The sequence below is a fragment of the Megalops cyprinoides genome, chromosome 1, assembly GCF_013368585.1.
Source record: "Megalops cyprinoides isolate fMegCyp1 chromosome 1, fMegCyp1.pri, whole genome shotgun sequence".
Lineage (NCBI taxonomy): Eukaryota > Metazoa > Chordata > Actinopteri > Elopiformes > Megalopidae > Megalops > Megalops cyprinoides.
The window spans coordinates 61352798-61373997 of record NC_050583.1 but is presented as its reverse complement, the minus strand read 5'-3'; the positions used below and the strand labels follow the sequence as shown (position 1 = coordinate 61373997).

The following is a 21200-nucleotide window of genomic DNA, read 5'->3' as shown; positions in this document are numbered from 1 at the left end:
AGCTCTGAAAACAGGTTGGTTTAGCCACCCGTGGGTAAAAGGGTAGCTATGGAACCACCTCTGTACGCTTCTATATCCGTCTGTCTGAAAAGAATGGGTGGAAATGTTATGAGGTGATTTGGCTGGACTTTGGTTTCAAGACTTGAGAACGAGGAAGAAATAATTTAATTTTGGGGCTGCTGCACCAGCTGCTAAGAGCGGTGGAAGCAGACACCCTCCCACAAGGCACTTTAGTTTGAGAATGTGCTGCAGCAGCACATTTAGTTCAGCTTACAATTTCACCAAAAAAATCACATGATCAATTGTACTTAGAATGATTCAGCCGGTGTCCATTCCATAGGACAATGACTTTGCTCCTTTTATTCGACCTTTAAGAGCACCTATGCGTTTAAAGTGAAAAAAGCACGCAAGTTCCATATGAGTGCAAATCTGTATGCGTTTGTGTGTGTGTGTGTGTGTGTGTGTGTGTGTGTGAGACAGAGGATTCACAGTGCCAACCTCTGCACAGTAAAAGTCATGGCATTATATGACAGAGGTGTCCTTTCTAAAATCCCAGTGCCAAATATGGCCGAGTATCAGGTTTAATCAGACCCGCAGAACAGCTACATAAAATCGGTAAATATGGCCCTCTGTAATCCTTATCAGAAGTTATACACTTCTTAAGATGCCTCTATTGTAGTGGATAGAGAGAGGCTCCACCATCTCCACTGGAGCAGGCAGTGACAGATGGGCCATTATCGCCTGGCGATAACTCTCATCCCTGGTTTTGGCAAGACTCAGGAGCCCAGGGTTCATACACTCTCAGGGGAGGGGAGAAAACTGACTTTAAGGCACTGCAGCCTTGCACCACCCCCACTGCTGCACACCTGTCTGAGAAAATTGTTCTTACTGAGGTTGATTGAAGTATTGAGGCATTTATATTGATATTTTATCACCTGATTTGCCAGCTGCAATGTGCTCAGTAGAAGACTCCCTGCTGTGCCTCTTTTACCCCCAGTAGTGATAGGACTACACTCAGCAGTGAATCTCCTAAACTCTAGTGTGAATTCCCCTTACTCTAGGATCACAACTAAGGCCTCTGTCTTATGGCCTATTTCACAGGTAAAGTCAGAATTTGCATTGCTGTTAAAAAGTGCATAATTAACCATTTAAACTTTTTTAGGTAGGATCAAGGTCAGTGTGATTCAGGAGTTAAAGGTTTATAAAATTAGAAAAAGATGCACACACACACACACACACAAACACAAACATACAGGCAGACACAATTCAATATACACATACACACAGACACATGTGAGTACATATACACAAACAATCATACATGCACTCACCCACACACCCACACACACCCACACACACACATACCTTGCTCTATACTGCTACTCTTCAGCGGGACCTGTGGCAGCTGCCTCCCCCTGCGACCTGACGTGGGGGTCCCTGTAGGGGGGGAGTGAGAGGGGCTGCTGTGTGCGTGTGCTCTGAGATGGATAGAGACCAAAAGAGAGAGAGAGAGAGAGAGAGAGAGCAAGAGAGCTACACGTTAGACATTAGAGGTCCATGTTAACAGTCAAACACCACAAAGTCTACAATAAACAAAACAATACATCAGTTTCCACATAACACTGACTGTCCCGAGAACCGTTAAGAGCAGCACACAGTCAAAACTTTTTGAAAGAACATACATTTCGGACCAGCGGTGGGGAAGCACAATCAATTCTCAGAGCACAGCTTCCACGACCATCACTCAAAGAGATACACGGGGTATAAAACAACAAGCACAGTAGACCATCAATCAGTGGGAGGCACAGAAGAGGAACGAGTAAGAACACATTTTCCGAACCCAACAAGGATAAGCTGTCACCATCAGCAGAAAGGAAGGCAATGAGAACCACTGTAAGACGGTGTCTGGTTGTGCTCACAGCTCAGCATAGAACACAAATGCCACAATATTACATCTGAGCAGAGCAGTGTGGTGTCAGTACAGAGGAGATAAGTGCATTCTCTAATGGGTACAGGGCAGTGCAGAGCAGTTCAGCGGGATGGATGGACTGGGGACGGAGGAAAGAGGGGGCGGTGCTGAGGGCAGAGGATAACGGAGACTGTAAGTTGGAGATCTGCTAGGCGGCATAAACACACGATTCAGACACAAGGGAGGCGGGCACACAGTTTGTGGGAGGTGATCAGATAGCACACAGGAAGTGATCAGACGGCACGCGGGAATGAAAGGGGTGTGGCAGCAGCTCCCTTTCAGTTTCAGGGACAACACCTGTCCAGTCGAGGCGAGCCGGGGCAGGATCCCCCAAGGGGCATCTGACCGAGTGGCCGCAGGGGCAGTGCCTTTCCCCTACTGCCCCTTAATATAGAGGTGGGCTGTATTCTGAGGACCCAGCCATGGCACAAAAGAAAACAAAAAGACAAAGAACAAAAAACAAAAGAAAATCAAACACACATATATGAAGCACAAAATTAACAAACAGGAACATGCAAAAAGCCGACACAAACTGAAGACCAAGTAATCACATAAAATGAGAAACATAATGAATTACTGAAGGAAAAACAGACAGACGATCCAAAGGACAGAGCAATGGTGAACATTTGATGGCCATGACAAACATAAGGTTTTCAGTATCAGCTTCCATCAAAAATAAGCCACACAGCATAGCAGGCAGGACCGCTGTGTCTTCAAAAGATTAACTCATACAAACAAGTAACGAGAACATCTGTTGTGCACAGAGGTGAACTACCGAGTAATAACACTAAGAACTACCGATTAATTCACAGTAATGCATGCCCCATATATATATGCTTCATCTCTGTTCTTGTCTAACATTCTGACAACATTCTGAGAAGATGGCGCACACACCCGCACACTTTCCAGACCTTTCCAGAACTTTGCACAAAATCGGTGTACTTCTCTGTCTTTATTATACATTTAACTTCAGTAATTGCTTCTATTTCTTTGCCCTCAGAAATATCATTTATCTACAGTGGTCAATAAGAGATATATTGACATGTTGGTTGTACAGGAAAGATAGAGGAAAGGAAAGCTTAGTTGTACTGGAAATGTGCAGGAATTGTAATATTTAAGCTGACAGTTTTAATCACTGAAAAGCAGATCACTACATCATTACAGCCCATGATGGCTGAATCCTGGTGAGATGTACTGCGCTCCACTAGAACCGTAGTCCACAAAAAGAGGTTATAATATAAAGGTTATAATATACAATTCATAGAAAGTGGCGGGTCGATAACAGCAATAATCACCAGGGGCATACTCTGACAGCAGAGCTAAGGTCTTTCGAACTACTGAAGGCAAAATGCGAAAGAAACACGGTCCTTCTTAAGCTTATGAGAGACGATGAAGTTGCAACCAAGCACAGAAAGCTCAGCGATGGGGAGTCCGTGAGGGAGGGATGAGAACATGTGAGATGGGGGGCGTAACCTTACCTGTCACTGTCAGAGCTTTTCCTGCCGAGCTTCTGACAGATAGGCCTATCCAGCGTTCTCCACTGCCTGCAACATGGGACGCGAGCAACATGAGAATGACAGACACGGGGAAAAAAAGACATGAAGGACGGTGAAAAATGCAGGGCGGAAGCGAAGCATTCAGCAGAATGAAGATTAAAAGAAACTCCACGGTCGGGGGTTAACCGCTTTTTTATGGACTGTGGTGCTGGGTCAGCAGCGACATTTTGAGTGAAAATTCCGCCACGCTTTGGATACGACTGGCAATCAATCACACAGCCACACACATGCTCCTCAATGCTCATACACTCACCCAGAGTACAGTAACATGTACCGGTTCTCGTAAAGCAATTTTTTTTTACAACGTACTGTAGACATTTGAGACGATTACAAAAACCGCGACAAAAGAAACAGACAAGATAAGAAGGATACGGATAGGAGAGGATGGTAGTATACAGCACCAACACGATCATGGACAACGAGGCTTTGTGTCAAGAGCAATGCCAGAAACATGAAACGCAGCAGAGAGGAAGTGGAAGCTCTGCACAGGTAGAGGTAGCTATCTGCGTGCGAAGCGCGCCCGGAGCCAGGGCGCATGCGGGGCATGCGAGCCAGCCTCTGGAGTGGTACCTCTTGGCTCCCGGCCTCGCACTGAGGTGGTTTACCGTCTCCTGCGCGGGAACAACAGGCTCCAGCATCCAGCTGCTCCACCAAAAGGAGAGCACAGATGTGGAAGGGGGAAGATGGGGTGAGTGGGTGGGTGGGGGAGGGTGGAGGGGTGGGTGGGGACAGAGACACATGGAGGGTTACACACCATGGAAGCGTGTGATGACAGGACACATCTGAGGGTTCTGGATCATTGCGCCTCGATCCACAAACGTGCATTCATGGATTCATATATGAAATGAAGTGGGGATCTGACAGTTACTGTTATGGCGATGTGATTGTTTTACAAGGGTGTGGAACAATTTACAACTAGAGTTGTATAAGGTTGAGAGTATGAACACATTGTTTTATTGTATGTGTCACTTAGGTGAATCAATGTAGATGTGTGTTGCATGGTGGGTATGTGAGACAGCTGTACTGCAGACTGCACGACAGACAGACAGAAACAGACAAACTCCGAGTGGCACAGTATCACATCATAGTGGTATCAGGGCAGAGACAATGATCACAGACAAACAGAACTCTTATGCAACAGAAGCAACGGGTGTTTTGGGAGAGCTACGCACATCTCTACAGCCTACAGGCTACTGGTCTACACTCTAAAAAAGGGAAGGGTCCGCACAAGCTCCCGGAGATCACTTTGAGGAGGAACCCCTGAGGCTTGCCTCTGGTATCAATTCTGCTGAATAAACAATGGGCAGATTGGGTCGCACCCAAACTCATGCTGAGTATGTTTGTTATGGAACTTGGTGGCTCCAAAGCAAAACAACCCTTAGGTTTTTTAGAGTGTACTTCTCCACGGGAACCAGGTCACAGGTGACTACGCTACAAGCACAGGCAAAGAGAAGAACGAGGCCAACGGGTTTGAGGGGGGGCCAGCAGCTGACACCAGGCTCTTGGTAGTAGAGAGTCTGGGGGAGGGGGGGGGGTCGGGTTGCAGCAAGGCTGGGGGGGGCTGTACCTGTCATCTTCAGGGGAGGCATGCTGGATTAATATCCTGGGGCTCGCGGGCCGCCTGCGTGGCAGAGACTGGGAGCACCTGAGCGTGTCCCATAGTGCCCACGATGGGGAGACAGGAGAGACACAGGGTGAGTGAGGGCAGGGCGTGCGGGTCTACCAGGTGCACAGCACAGGGGCACAGCACAGGGGTCACATGTCACCCGCCACGCCAAGGCCTCCTCCAAGCCTTAAAATGGTGAGCGGCGGACGCACTGTGAGGGCACAGGCCTGCGATTCGCTGCTCCGTGGCAACGTGGCACTCTGCCTTCTCAGTGCGCCCGGCTTCCGGGATTGAGCAGCCCTGCAGCTGACCATCCCTACACCATAAGAGTCATCGACAACAAACATTGATGTTGACTCTGACATGTCATGCAGCTGATGTGTTCAAAGCACACATGGTTTCTGTATGACCGACTCATACAGACTAAAGGATATTCCTCCATGCATGGGAAGAGTGGATGCAGTGAATGTGAACTGTGTGCTCTGTTCACAGAAATAAAAACAAAATGCAGTCTGATTTTAATGGGCCAGTCCATGTGTGTATTGCCACTTACAGCATACACTTTTGATGTACATAACACATTGATGGGAAACATTGGCTTTTAGGGACAGGGCTAACAGCATTTCATGACTTCAAAACAACTCAGAAACACTTAACCGCAGAGACATTTGTCATTTTTACAGCAGAGATAAAAGCCTAAAAGTATAAATATCTGCCTATAAACAATTCACAAATTACTCCCCATCAGATATTATAAAAACACAGAACAGCAAAAAGAAACAACTTGAATTTGAAGTTGCACCTCACAGCAAATGGAGGCTTTGGAGGTTAAGAAAGGGGCACCCAGATGACTGACTGCTTAAAAAGAGGTCTCTGTAATAGCGAGGTTATATGAGCGCCCTCGTCAGTTTTAAGAAGCACCTACACACCCAACTTACAACCACTAGCTGATACACACACACACACACACACACACACACACAAAGGCAACAACTACAACATAAACACTCAAAAGCACAGCTGCAGCAATACATAACCACACGGACACGGCTATCTTTGAACCAACAGCACAAATCAAATCATAAAAAAAAGGTAAAAAGCAAAGTGGTTTGTGAGTACCTTTCTCGTTCTGGCGAATGGAAACTAGGATCTGGTCTCAAACAGTTGGTACTAGCACTTTTAACCCTGTCAAGAGTGGGCTGCAGATCACTAGGGCCACAACATGGCATCCAATGGAGGTCGAGAAAGAAAGAGGGGAAGAAAAGGAAAGAAAAAAAAAACAAAGAAAAAAGGAAAAAACATGTTAGATAGGAAATCATAAAGGGCACGTAAATCTCAACAGGAGATAAGCAGACAGGCGCTCCCAGGACGGCCGGGCCCCCGGAGAGGGAGCTGGGAGGCTCGGCCGTGGGAATGATTTGTAGGAGGCTGTGGTTGGAGGTCCTCTGGGGGCGTGTGCAAAGAGGGAGCCCCCCGGGAAAATGGCCTGCCTATTCCAGAGGCCTGCATGAATACTCTTTCATATGTGGAAGATGCTGCGAACGCTTTGAGCACTGCGGCTTTGCTGCTGGCAGTCTGTGGGAACCCTGGGTGAATGGGCTCAGTGTAGCTGCGCTACTTTGTCTGCGTGAGGAATCTGAACCAGTGGCTCTGTGGAAACGCATGTATTTAGCATGACTTTGATGGACAGGTTATTTTGGGGCCTTCCCCCCCAGGAGTGGGAACGCCCGCGGCCCCTTGTCTCTTACCTAATCGTGATCTCATCAGTGAACCTGAGTACCCGCTGTGTGAGGGCAGGCCGCAGGGGTGCGCGGCTGTCCGTCCGGAGTCGTGACTTGGTCTTTAAGCATGCAGGGAGTGTGGAACTACACACACACACGCACACACACACACACACACACACACAACTGTCATGAAAAGCATGCAAGAGAACCAGCAACAGAAACCTATTCTGCAATTTAAGCTGACACAGTTCAACAAAAGCAAAAGAAAGAAGGGAGAAAGGACAAATTCCATGGTTCTTTTCTGTGGGCCGTCTTGGGCTGAAGGTGAGAAAATTTGTCTCGATCTGGATCAATTTCGCAAATATGCATGGTTTGCCAAATGTGTGTTGCTAACCCCCACTACCACCTACAGTAATGGGGAAATAATGGGAATCCAATCTGATGGTATCCACAGAAAACCATAGCAAAGAAAAGGGTAAAGTGACTGCACTTAGCACACATCAGACTAGTGCACAGCAACTATCTACAACAGTTCTGTAGTCATCTTAATTGTGACGATGGCATTATATCTCCTCTATCAAATTGTGCCTCGTATGATGTCGCCAGTAAGTTCTCTTCAGATATGTGTATGGACAATGCCGATCCACCTTCTGCTTGGAAGCACGGCATTTGGTTTGTGTCTGAGGATTGCATGTATCTCACAAAGGAATGGTTCATACGAATGATCCTTCCAAAGAGACCATGGTTGTGGTGACCCCCAAGGCTCCTCACCTCAGTGGCTGCATCATAAACCTTTCTGTTCTACTGGGCTACAGAGCGCTCAGAGTGTCATAAATAACACCTCAGCGTATAGAGCCACTACCCTCTCACCAGAATGGCCTAGCGCTCCTGGACACATATGCGGCTTTAATGTGGCTGTGTGCAAAAAAAGCCACCTGGCAAGTAGAGCTGACAGCAGATGTCACCAGCAATAGATGCCAATGAGACCTCTGCAACAGGGGAAATACTAGAGCTACCCCCATTGATTATACATAGCATATGCATATATACCCAGGTTGGTATATACCAATATGTTACATGGCTTCTATAAGGCTCTGCAACAATGTTAACTGCACACAGGTAAGGTGCTACATTACTCCAGCTGACCACAGCTGCACTATGCACACTAACTCGCAGGCTGCCTGACAGTTCTGATGGGTGCTGGGTGCTGGGTTTTTGCTGTTCACAATGAGAAAAGATGAAATAAAAAGACAGCACGATGACAGTGAGGAAGCAGACGCTTAAACACTCAGAGGCTTCCCTCTGTTGGTTACGGTCAGGATCTTATACCCACAGAAACTGCACACACTCACCCATTCAGCCACACTAGTTCAAGAACAAAACATGCAGTGTACAACAGGCTAGAAGTGTGTCTGCTTGGGCTTCTCCTCATAATCTGAAAGTACATATCTAAACTACAGGGGATACAAATGACATGGGGCAAAGCCAGGGTACATAGCAGGGGTGTCGAGGGGGAAGGGCCAGTCTTTTCAGTGACCTCTGAAACCCTTACCTGTATATGTCCTTATGGATACCATTCACTAACAAGGGCATCTTTGGAGGGAGTGTTTTACTGTACCTAGCTGAGCTTCTGATTATGTTAATACAGAACAAGCATGCAAAAAGGGGAATAAAAAACACTATTAAATAAAAAGAGCACATGCAGTGCAAAGAAAGCCTTTTCCAGGTCATTTTCAAACTCTAGATTATTCTTTGACAGAGCGGAGGGTTGGTGGTGTGTGACCTCACGTATGCCACCTCTCTGCATTTTGATCATTTTTCAAAGAATATTGCACGCCTATGCAATATCCATTAAAGGCTAAGCTCCAGGCTTACAATTTTACCACACTGTATCTTACTACTTTATGACGACTGAACCGCTCCATTTAAACGATTTCATCAGTAATTAAAATTGAATCTGTGACGAGCATTACTTTAACATTTAAAGGAAACAAATCAATGCAAATGTTAAGGTAGAAATGTGTATTTGTATATTTGTATATTTGTATAATTTGTATATTAAAATATGCAAGGCACACAGCTTGTGGCATAATGTCTATAATGTCTGTGAACAGCGTTTAAGTCATTTCCAGTATGAGCATTAAACACCCACCCGTATGTACTGTGAGAGTGCATAATGGCACAAAACTATATATATTTACCATATATATAAACCATTTATGTATAGCATTGGTGTATAAACAGCTGTATCAGTATCTGATGCTGTTAGGCATTTGGCGGATGGGGAAATTGTTGAGTTGTGCCTCATATGAAATTTCACTGAAGTGAAGGCATCAAAACCACAAAACAGTCAAAAGAGTTAAACGTAAACACATTAGGATTATCTCAGAAGAAGCACTTACCAAATGAAATGAATGTGGAAGTATTTTTTAAAGAAAAAACCTACAGTGACAAGCACCGGATCAGAGAAAATTATCTTATCTCACCAGTCTATACTACCATCAATCCATTTCACAACCTCTACTTCATTACACTTGTTGTTTGCGACCAAATCCACAAAATTAGTTGAGATGGCATTTTTTTGAAAGGAGGGTGAAGATGAGGGTGATGATTATTAATAAGAATGACAGTAAGAGTAACAGTAAAGTCTGGCGGGCTCGCTTTACCTGTTGGTGTGCAGGCATTCGGCACTCCCGCCCCGGATTGCTCTGCGCATCATGAGGACCTCACTGTGTTACCGTGGTGATGGGTGACGTATGAGGAAATCAACAACCAAGCAGAAAAACGGGACACAAAGTAAGCGGATGTACACACGGGTGAGAAGAATGTGAAGAATGAAGAACAGAAGGAAATCATAATATTGAAAGTTGTCATGGCAAGAAATATAACATCAATAATAATAATAATAATAATAATAATAATGATTTTGTTAGTAACGGATAAAACACATTCTCAGAGTGACTTGTGCTGTATCATTGATCCTTAGTGTACCCAACCAATTGCAAAAATATAAAAATCCAGCTATAGTAAACTTGCACTACGTTACTCAATGCTTCCTCTCACATATCTAACTAATCCAAGTCCATTCAAAGAACTGTTGTACGGTTGTACCTTGAACACAGGGGCACTCAAACCACACCAGCGCCTCCTAGTGGTTAGCATTTGTGAAGTGTGAAGAACTAATAACGGCATTCTGTCAATTCTGTTATTTCAGGGGCTTAATAGGCAATTCCCTACATAAGATGCAACACAGATTTGTGTGTCATCCGGTGAAAAAAGAAACAGGAAAGATAATCCTCATATTCTTCCACTGCTCAGTCAAGCAGAAATAAGAAATAAAAAATAAACAGACCTGTTCTACTCCAGTTTCTGTAAAGACACCTGCCCTCTCTGATCCTGTTGCTAGATCAGAGCTGCTTTATTCCACTTAGGCCAGGCCTCAAGGATACTGTATAACAGTCAAAGGACTGCCCCTCTGTTTTAAAACACAGACTGAAGTTCCCTTGTACACTATTTTAAGTGAATAAAGAGGAAAGTGAAGAAAGTGACTGTTGTTCCAATGTTGTCAGAGGAATGCCAATTCTCCACAAAGGCTTATTAACTGTAATGCGCTATGATGTATTCTTCAAAGACAGAACAGTCCGTCACAATTGTAGACAATAAATAACACTGTTATATTTCCAAGGAGAAAAGCAGTCAGCAGGGTTACTATTCTATTCTTGCTGATGTAACAAAAAAACAGGAAAAACATTCGGAATGAACCCCAGTCCCTTCCAAATTATGACTGAGCATGCATAAAAGTTGTATTGTATTGTATTCCATAAGACCCGTCCACTGTAACTCTCCCACCAACTCTGACTGATTTTACCTGTGCTCTGTGATACCCCATGATTGTCATTATCTGACCCTAACAGTACTAATTAACAATGCTCTACTGTCAGTATCTGTCCCCAGTAAGACCATGGTTTCACGCCAGTTGTCATTACCTGTCCTCGGAGTAGTCCTGGTCTGAGTCCTGTGACATGTGGTCCTGGTGGCTCCGGGGGGAGTCATGGTAGTGGGTGGGGGAGCGGGACTGTCGATTCTGGCGGATCTCATCCAGACTCCTGACAGGACCAGCGAGACAGACAGGTGTCATGCAATGCGGTTGCTGTCTGCTGATCTGTCAGTAATAGTTATCCGTGATTAAGGAAGCAGCGCCAGTGGTAGGGACACAGTAGATGGTACTCTGGGTAAAATGATCAACACTACTTGACTTCCTCTATGGTGTGGAGCAGCAGTGTGGAGTACTAGTTTGAGACAGTTCTTTTCATCTTAACCTGAATTTCTTGAATTAAATATCCACCTGTATCCTACAAATGGCTAATATGTAAAATGTAAGTGAGTTACCCTGGATAAAAGTGCCTACTTCACAAATAAATACAGTAAATAAAATTATATTCCTGTGGGATATTAAAAAGGGCCCTTCTATTACGTCAAACTGTCCCAGAGTTCCTCTGCACGTGCAAGAGTCCATCCCGTCACTCAGGCTCTGATTGGCCGCGTGCCTCTCACCTCTGCATTGGTACGTTGGGGGGGCGGGAACGGGCCCTGCCCTGCTCCTCCCGATGCGGGGACACGGAGCGCGAGCGATGCTGGGTGGTTCTCTGCTGCTCAGGCACCGTCAGTGTGGTGGACCTCTCCCGCTCTCGAGAGCTCCTCTCTGCAGCTGCTCCACCGCGAGGCGCATACGCACGCACGCACGCACACACACAAACAAACACACACACACACACACACACGTACGCACACACACACACACAAACACACACACACACACACACACGTACGCACACACGTACGCACACACACACACATACACACGTACGCACGCACACACACACACACACACACACACACACACACACATGTGCGTAAACGCACACACACGCACATGCACGCACACACACACGCGCACACACACACACACACAGGGCACAGAAATGGGAGGGAGACAGGAGCCTGATCAGTGTGGAGAACTACTACACAGGTCACCCCAGCTAAGTCATGACATTTGCACAATGTGTCTGAAACACTGCAGCAACATTGCCATGTTGCAAAGACGTTACTGCAGCATTGTGACAATATTGCTCATTAGCCGGGACATCCGACGCAGCTGCAGCTCGGGCACCAGGATTCAGCGACACATTGAAAAGACGACTCTCCAGAACTACTGCAGTCATGCTGAAAACCGCTGGGTCACAAACTGTGAAATTAACCACTCTAATCATGCCAAATCAAAGAGCTGACATTAAAGGATACCTGCTGTAATCTTTTCAAAGATTAGAACATGTCGTATTACTGTGATGTTTGAACACAAGGTGTGGCCCCTGCTTTCAGTTTGCCAAATCCTTACGTTCCATTATGTTTTTGTCGCATGTTTTTGATTTCCTGTCAGCTGACTTCCTGTCTCAGCTTCTGCTATACTGCAGCTATGGCCGAATCAATTAGTTAAGGATGAGTTCATGAGTGCCAAATTACCAAAAAACACATTATTTGAGCACCATATACTAAATAAATACTCTTTTCACATAACGCATAACCAGTAATGACTCTATTGGATCTAAATTCATAGTGCTTTTGGGGTAGCTAGATAGCTAACAGACCATGCACAGACTGGCCCTGACTGGGCAAACAGAAAGCAAGAGCTGGACACGCTTCTTCAAAGCTCAGTAATGTCCAGAGTATTTATTTATTTTTTCAAATAAATGCAAAGTATCCTTTGGTGCATTTTTTTTTTGTTTTACTGCAGGCCGTTCTTTTTCCACTGCAGGCATGCAAAGAAACAAAAAAAGAGATTAGTTGTCCAGAATGAGTGTGATGTCCCTCTGGGCACCATGCACAGCTAGCCACGTGTGTTCTCAGTGAGCGGACTCTACGGTCCTGCACGAGGGGAGAGAGGTTCTGGAGTCAGCGGGCGGCGGCCTTTTCGCCCTCCTTATCGCCATTTCGTTTGACCCCATCTGTCTGTCTTTTGAGGTGATCTGAGAACTGATTTTACAGCCTGCCTTCAGCTCTAATTTGTAGTGGCTTGGAGCTTCTCTCATCATTAAAGATTCAGTGTCTTAGACCGCAGCACTTTCTCAGTCAGTGCAGTGTCTATAGAGTCCTGGTGCAGTCTGAGGGAGGACTTGAGGCAAACGATCATCGATACCCAAAGAAAACTAGGGACTCTGTGTGTGGTAGTTGAATTTGACTTTCACTGGCCTCGCACGGGTCATATTTTAGGCTTTGATTTCTCTAAGAGAAGCTGCCACCCCAGGATGAACGGGTCGTCCCCTCTCTCGCCCTGTGCTGGAGGCCTACGAAGCACAGTGTAACACCATGTAACCATGCCCCCCACCCACCTGCTGAAACTACCGCAATATGATCATCAAAATCTGTATCAGTGATGCGGTGCGACCCTGCACAGTAGTGGACAGACACACACAGCAGCGCTGTTGAGAGGATCCATCTCAAACTATGCACACACACACACACACACACACATATACTGTATAGTACTCACACTCCTCAAGGCCAAGATGCATTTCTTCTTTCTTCTCCCTTTACAGTGTCTAGATAATCTGTCTTAGCCTAACTGTTCTCTACTGATTGATGAAATAATGGAAAATAGTGGAGGGATTGACCTTTTGAGTATTCAAGACCAGTAATGACACTGTGCTAGATACACTGTAGCCTACATGGGGCATGAGCCTAGCAGGACATGTATGGCCTGTTCTCACCTTTAGACTTCATCTAAATGGATCCCCAGACCTAATGGATTAATCGTACCCTGACCTCACGTTATTTCCAAATTCTCATCTTTTAAATTATTAACATTATCAACATTATTTTGCAGATTCTGGGTGTACAGGAAGCCTGTTGGAGTGAGGACTGACCACACCCCCTATTGCCTTTCTGAGGTGGAGGGCCATTGTTAGGCACCTACACTGATGTGAAGCTGTCAGGACAAAGCAAAAAAGCAACATCCTTAACAGGGCTTACACACTGACACATGACATACCCTGGGAACTGAATAGCAATGTTCATTAACAAACTATTTCCTACTCTGGAAGCACAATGATAAGCTAGCAAATGATAACAATTATGAAGGGGGAGAAGTTCAGACCATAGCAATTGTCATCACCAACTGTTCTCTCCACTGAATGTACACTCTCAATTGAAAAACTGTGAACTGAAACATGAGATACGTAATTCACATATGCACCCACAAGCACCAAATATCTTATGCAGAATATTACTGAATAATGAGCAATCTACTGTTTATCTCTGTGATTATCATGGATGTTCATAAGCATAGGACATTTTTTGACCCATAGTCTCTGCCAGCACACTTGGGCCTGCCTCAGAATTGTCTGCCTTCTGATTCCGCTAAGTACAATCAGTCCTACAGCAAGGCCAGCGTAGGTGTGTCACCGCGGGCGGCCTCTGGTTCGGTGGGCGTGGCACACTCACTCTGCAGCTTCTTGCTGGGGCTGTCCCCGTGCCCGTGGCGGCGGGGCAGGTAGGGAGAGGGCTGGGGTAGAGGTAGCGAGGACACGTCGTGGGTTTGGAGCTTGTACCAGTGTGGCGTGTCGTCCAGCAGCGCCGTCTCCAGCTCGATCAGAATCTGCCCGGGGAGAGCGAGCGCTCAGAATGCAGCCATGGGCACGCGGTCACACTTAACCGCAAATGCGGTTCCACGGTCCCACACACAGGTCACAGTCCCACAGTACCTCCACGAAACAGGACACAGTCCCAGGAATACAGTCACAAATACACAGTGTACATAGTCACACAAGCAATCTGATGGGATACAGCCAATGACAATCACACTGGACCCATTCACACTGGACACAGCTGTTCTAGATATAATCAGTCCCATAGTCACAATCACACAGTACACAGTCCCTTGACAAGCAGACTCATTTTGACCGTACTGCGTACAGCCAAAATTTCACAGCAGAGAATCACAGAGTACACAATCACACAGGACGCTGTATGGTAGCTGTAACACGGAGCAAAATCATGGGGAGTCGTCGTGGTTAATTAGGACTCAGTCACACAGCAGAGACCAGCGGGCGCTTGCTACGGTGGGTACCTCCCCCAGGAACTCGCTCTCCTCCTCCTGCACGCGCGGCTGGTCCCACACGGTGATCTCCAGCATGCGCTCCCTGAAGTCCCGCCGGTGCACGTGGGGGTAGAGGAAGGTCTGGTTCCACTTGGGCTCCGAGCTCTTCTTCACCGTTTTGGTCCGTCGTTTGCTTTTGTCGCTGGGGAGGGGAGGAAAAAAAGCACGGGGACTGTTACTGAAAGAGGCACACGCGCTTCCAGAGACAATCACAGCCTTATCCATGTTGAATACACAGCCACTCGGGGACACACTCAATCAGCTTCATCCCTTCAAAAACACAGCCGTTCACTGAACAGACACATCCACATCCGCTAACGGGAATGCCGAGTATAAGAAGCACCCGTTCCAAGATATATAGCCCCATTTATGGGAAGACACGGCAACAGATTCTCCCCATAATAAAGAAATTCAATTACAGCTACAACTATGCCACAGTTGACCCAGCTTGTAAACAGCACACAATTTCGCAATCACAGCCCTTTAAAGATACACACAGCTACAGATATATACAGAGAAAGACATTCCTGCGTGTATGACGAGCGCAGCCTACCTCCTGTCCGGGAGGAAGTACATTTTGACGTAAGGGTTCCTGGGCCTCCCGTCCAGCCGGGCAGGCAGGTCTATGGCTTGAAGCACGTTGACTATCAGCTGATGGCCAACTTTATCATACCACAGTTTCACCTGCAACACATGGGGTTTTATCTGTCAAACTGAGGAATGAGCCAGCACACATTCAAAAACAAAAGAGGTTCTAATTAGTAACAGAGAGGTGCCTACAGAAATTAATAAATTGCTATAAAAATTCAAGTAATGCAAAAAAAGCAGAATTGTTTTGACAATTTCAGCTGTCAAATATTAATTTTATTGTTATAGTGACAACATTTATATGATAAGGCTGAATACAAGGTCAGACTATGAGGTGACAGAGTTTGAGCTTAGAGCTTGAGGTCCACTCCGTATGTTTGTGTACTCACAGAGAGCTGTCCAGGGAGCACCTGGGGAATGTCTCGGAGGGTCCCGGGACTAGTGGGGGACATGACAGATATAGAGGGCCGCTCCATTTTCTGGGACTCGAAAGAACTTGAACCTGCTCGGGGTGGAGAGGACAAGAATGCTTTCGTCGAGATGTTAATGCAAGCTGTCGAAGGACAGGCAAAGTGTAGGTGAAAAATATGCAATCATTCCGTGGGATGGCGGGAGAACATAAAACCCTTTACAAACACAGGCATAATGTTATCAGATGCCGTTTCACTCCTAAACACAGAGCATGTGGTCAAGGTGAACATGCAGCAAACATTAAGACTTACTAGATTCTAAAGGAGGATGTGATGTTTCTGGAATTCTTGGTATATCTCTAAAAAAAAAAAACAATGATACAGTTCATTCAAAAAGTCAAATACATCCTTTTAAAACTTCAAGAATTCACAGTACAGAATGACTCAACCATCTTTCTCCAAATTATCCATTCCCACAGCAAAACTGGTTTTCTTTTGCCACTGTCCACACACACACACACACACACACACACACACACACACACACACAACAAATTCTCAACACATCGGCATATACCAACACACACTTGAGACAATGACACACATTGGATCTGGAGTCAGGAGGAACAGGGCCCATAGGTCAGGGAGGGTCAGAGGGAGGAAATGAGCACTCTTCCCCCCTCTTCTGTGCTGCCAGAATGCTTAGCCCTGAGCGAGGAGGACCAGGTTAAGGAAAGGTAGTGGGGGGGTGTATAGTATGTGCTGTACTTACTGATATGCCTTATACACCCTTCTCAAGAAGTTTTTGGAAAGAAAGCGATGAATACATCTTTTAAATGAAGGAGGGAGACAAATCAGATATGAGGACAAATAAATAAATACAGTGGAAAGAAATCAATAAAAAACTAACAGTCGAAACAGATGTTCTAATTTTGGAGTTGGAATCAGTGAAGGATCAATTGTGGACCTGCTGAAGTGAGGAGTAGTTCACTTTAGCCCAGCAATAAACTGACTGTGCAGTGATCAATCTGCATCGATACGGGGGGCTTTTTCTGAAAAAGAACCTACGGGAAGCGTTTGGCTGGTAATTCTATGGATTTATACTCATGTAGCTAACCAAATGTTTTTCCCCAGATACTTTTCAATAGTAGCTAAATTGTTCCAGAAACCTTTAAGAACAAATTTCAAGCTCCGACTGATGTATTAATATAAGCTACTAATATCACAAAAGAATCTTCAGAGAAATAGCCTAGGAGCACATTATCTATTCCTTGTTGTACAAACTCACCCATGCTGATCACTGACTCAGTGCTCTTTTTGAAGAAAAAAAAATTAAAACTAAACATTTTTCCATTACGGAAATGATAGATACATAACCTTCAACAAGACAAATTCATTTTGGACTTACCCAATAGGCCTTGAGACAACTATTTCGACTTGAGGTTCTGATTTGGATTCCAGAATGATGTTGTAAACTTCCTTTTTTGTTGCTCCGGGCAACGGCTTCCCATTCCACTGCAGCACCTCATCACCTGAAAACAAGAGCCCAGTCAGACGATAAGTAGGCCGCCTCAAACCCCACTGGCACCATGAGGCTTGTGGAAACCATTGTATCAGCATAATACGCAGAAGCCAGAGAATACTTTCATTCACAAATTGTATTTACTTGTTTTAGCTTTAACATGTTTATACTGGGGGAGGCAGCAACTTTCATCCAGTGGCAACCTGCGTTCACATAACTCAAAACATTCTCCGTTTTTTTTTTTTTACAAAAGTGAACTTAAATTACTGCTAATTTCTTTTTGATTTAATTGCAGTTCTTGTCTCATATTGCCCCATGTATTGCACCTTGCTGTTTTCTTTAAATATTTTTCTTTTGAACACCTAAATCCACCTAAATAGCACAAACCCTGAGTCAGGCTAACTACTGATGTGCCATTACCAAAATGACTATTTCATTACACATGAAATTTTCATACCCATCATGATTTATCACTGCAACTTCATTCAGATTTTTTCCTCCTTTGACTGTATTTTTTTTACTTGAAACATTGAATTAATTGAAGATTGCACATTATAAAGGGTGATGTGATGTGTCAAGGGGAATAATGCAATCCAGTGGATTTCATGCAGAGGCTGGTGGTGATCTCTTTCCCAGAATTCCCACCTGCCCGTAAATGGCCCACAACATCAGCAAGGCTTCCCTTCTTGACTTTGGTGATGAAGGCTCCTAATCGCCCCGTCTCTGTCATCTTTCCTCCAACAACCTGAGGAAACAGACAGCACCATCAGTAAGCTGCCACACCACTCTGTCAATAAGGTTATGTCATTACAGCACACTCCAGTGACGTTACCCCAGCACCACTCCATCCGTGGTTTCAACTAGCCACTGCCCATGCCAGGTATGCCATTTAACCACAATTCACTGTCATTAATGGCACATAGAAACACTCCTCTAGTGAAAACATCTAACCACACCACTCCACAAGTGAGGTCATCCAACTGCACCCAATCTGCCAGCGATGGCAGCTAACCACCCCAGTGATGTCACTTAATCACACCCCTCCGTCGGTGATGTCATCTAATCACACCACTCAGCAAGTGACGTCATTTAACCACATTAATGTGCCAAAAAATGTAGCAAACACCTCTGAGCATGGTAACAGCTTCATATGTAATCATAACATTTTCAAGAATCTCAGAAAAACAAAGATTCAAACATGACACGCTAAATATTGTCCAATGAAAGACGGCATATCTAAAACATGGATAATAACACACTGGTAAGAGAGGAACATGACGACTAAATTGATAAACATCATGGCTAATTCAGTGGTTACGTACTGTGTTTCCACCTCCTTCTATCTAAAGACATTTGAAGCAATATAAAAAGGCACCATTTCACTTCCATTACCACTCTTTACAAGAGGAGGAACTGATCTGAAATAACTGAGGAAGCGTACGGTACACTGCCCTGCCAGCCCAAAGCCTGCCAGCAAAGGTGCAGTGAAATTGGTAGTACAACAGCATCGTTCACACACTCACCTTCAGCCCCAGCAAGGCCCCTGCTTCTTTTGGCATCGCCGTTCTCTTGCTCAGAGTGATCCGTCCGATTAAATGATCACCTTCTTTGGAGGGCTGCCATGTAACAGGATGCTGAGGAGAACAGGGCAGTGAGTCAATCCCATCAGCGAGGGAACCACCCTCATCAAGTCCTCACACAGCCCCTCTCCCATCTATTTCTGTATATAATACACACACAAGCATGAACATACACCACCAGTGTGTATCTCACTCACTCACTCACACACACACACACACACAGACACACACACTGATTCACAATGTCATTACACCTCAAATACATAGACACCTCTCAAGCACATATACCCAGTCATTGTGTGAGCCTTTGCCTTTGAAACGCATCTGATGTGATTACTGCAGTATGCCAGCAAAACTCTTGGATGAAGAACTCCAAACTCACTCCCGAGGGCAGACTAATCCCGGTAATGTACAGCTGAAGCACTTGGCCACTCCACCAAAGCACAGCAGGTGAAGGGAGAGCTTCAAACAGGGAAGAGCTGGAGTGTGTGCATGTAAGAATCTAATATTCTCTTTTTAAGGTTGGGCCACTAGGGGATCGTTACTTCCTGTCCAGGCTCATGGAATGGCTCTATGGGTGGGGTGGCACAGTGTCTGAAGTGACGTGCTGTCACATCCCAGCTGTGTCCTGAGGATCGGCGAATGAGGGAGGGAGCATCCTTCTCATACTTACATGCCACACGGCTGGGTCTAGGGGATAGCAGTCCCAGTCACCTGGAGGGAAGAGAGAACAGCTCAGCTAAGACCCAGCAGCGGTGGAGTAGCCTGGAATACATGCATACGCAGCACAAAGCTTCCCTGCTCTTTACTCAGGGCAGACCGCACTAGGTGCACTTAAGAGCAACTCTGTTTACAGTGGCCGGAAACGCACAGCTTCTTGAAAATGTTCATTTCTGAAGGTGCCGTGTCAGCAGGCTGGCAGTCTGAGTGTGTTGCCACTGTGGTCCTGTGGGTTTTATTTGACGGAAAAGGTGAGGAACCCCACTGAATCTTTAAGAGTTCCTGAGAGAACTCAATGCACGTGAGCACCTCCATGTTTTTAACATGTTTTTAATGCACTGTGTTCAGTATTTTTTGTGTTGCTGCTTTAACCTAGACTCAGAAAAAGCTGTCCATCAAGGGGCAGTGAAGGAGAAAGGGTGGCTTATTTGATTTGTGTTTGCACCCGGCCCTCCATGACATCCCTGCTCCCCAGATAGACAGTGATACTCGCTGAACTTTCAGACTCCAGCCAGTTCTCGCTGTTCTCCAGAAGTGTCCGGCTATGATGTCAGACTATACCTATGCACTGTTTTACATGACAGTTATATTTTAATCTGGAAGTTGGAATCAGTTTCACTACAAATGAGCATTCTCTGATAAAGGTTGCCACAGGGTCATCAAATTGTACAGATTCACCAGCAACAGTAAGACACAGTTATGTTATTTTTCAAATAGAAATAAAACCAGGTGCTTTTGATGAAATTTTATAGTGCACTCTCATATTGAGAATCTTTGCTAATTTGGTCTAATTAGTATAAGAGGTATGCTCTTGTAAGTGGAACATTTTGTAGCTTTCATTGATCTATCTCAAAAGTTTTGATCATTATTAGGACTGGATTCTTTTATCAGTGGTTCTTATAACCAGGTTTGGTGTATGAAATTATAACTGATACATTTATAAATACATTTTGAATAGTGAACACACATTTTTGGTGATTCTTGCTCTTGTTTCCAGAACTATGGATTAGCAATCCCAAAAACCATGAGACTCTAGTCAATTGGCCAGTGATGTCCAGAGCAGTAACACATCATTGATGATAGCCTTTGCATTAGTTTTAGAGTTTAGATTATTAGACATTAGAGTTAGTTTGATTACATGTTCACAGCAGATTACACTTAGTAAACACAAAACAAGTAGCAAATGGAGTGTCAGGGCTCCGCCCCCCTAGCTGTGGTGTTTTTGTTTCTCCCTGTCCATGTGCTTTTTGTTTTTCCTTGTGTTCCAGCCCCGCCCCGCTCCCCGCCTGGTCCCTGCCCACCTGATTGCCCCATTACCTTCACCTGCCTGCCTGCTCACCTGCATCCCATCTCCTCATTAGCCCAGCCCTATT

The 21200-nt window shown here is 45.3% G+C and overlaps 1 protein-coding gene across 12 annotated transcripts in view; it reads right to left on the bottom strand.

The window, feature by feature from the left end:
• Window positions 1-21200, bottom strand: part of rims1b (regulating synaptic membrane exocytosis 1b) — a 92049-nt gene that overhangs the window by 18755 nt on the left and 52094 nt on the right. For 4 of the 12 annotated variants that reach the window (XM_036524985.1, XM_036525001.1, XM_036525054.1 and 1 more), the window contains 16 exons: window positions 19781-19821; window positions 19051-19161; window positions 18173-18272; window positions 17414-17537; window positions 16318-16364; window positions 15985-16100; window positions 15561-15691; window positions 14978-15149; window positions 14353-14506; window positions 11410-11563; window positions 10842-10961; window positions 9522-9584; window positions 6251-6340; window positions 5093-5170; window positions 3448-3513; window positions 1366-1478 (listed from right to left, as the gene is read on the bottom strand). In XM_036524985.1, coding sequence (XP_036380878.1) covers window positions 1366-1478; window positions 3448-3513; window positions 5093-5170; window positions 6251-6340; window positions 9522-9584; window positions 10842-10961; window positions 11410-11563; window positions 14353-14506; window positions 14978-15149; window positions 15561-15691; window positions 15985-16100; window positions 16318-16364; window positions 17414-17537; window positions 18173-18272; window positions 19051-19161; window positions 19781-19821 — 1680 coding nt within the window. Of the gene's footprint in view, window positions 1-1365; window positions 1479-3447; window positions 3514-5092; window positions 5171-6250; window positions 6341-9521; window positions 9585-10841; window positions 10962-11409; window positions 11564-13241; window positions 13299-14352; window positions 14507-14977; window positions 15150-15560; window positions 15692-15984; window positions 16101-16317; window positions 16365-17413; window positions 17538-18172; window positions 18273-19050; window positions 19162-19780; window positions 19822-21200 lie in introns of all 12 variants that reach the window. The other 8 variants (XM_036525080.1, XM_036524991.1, XM_036525019.1 and 5 more) reach the window with 8 other exon arrangements.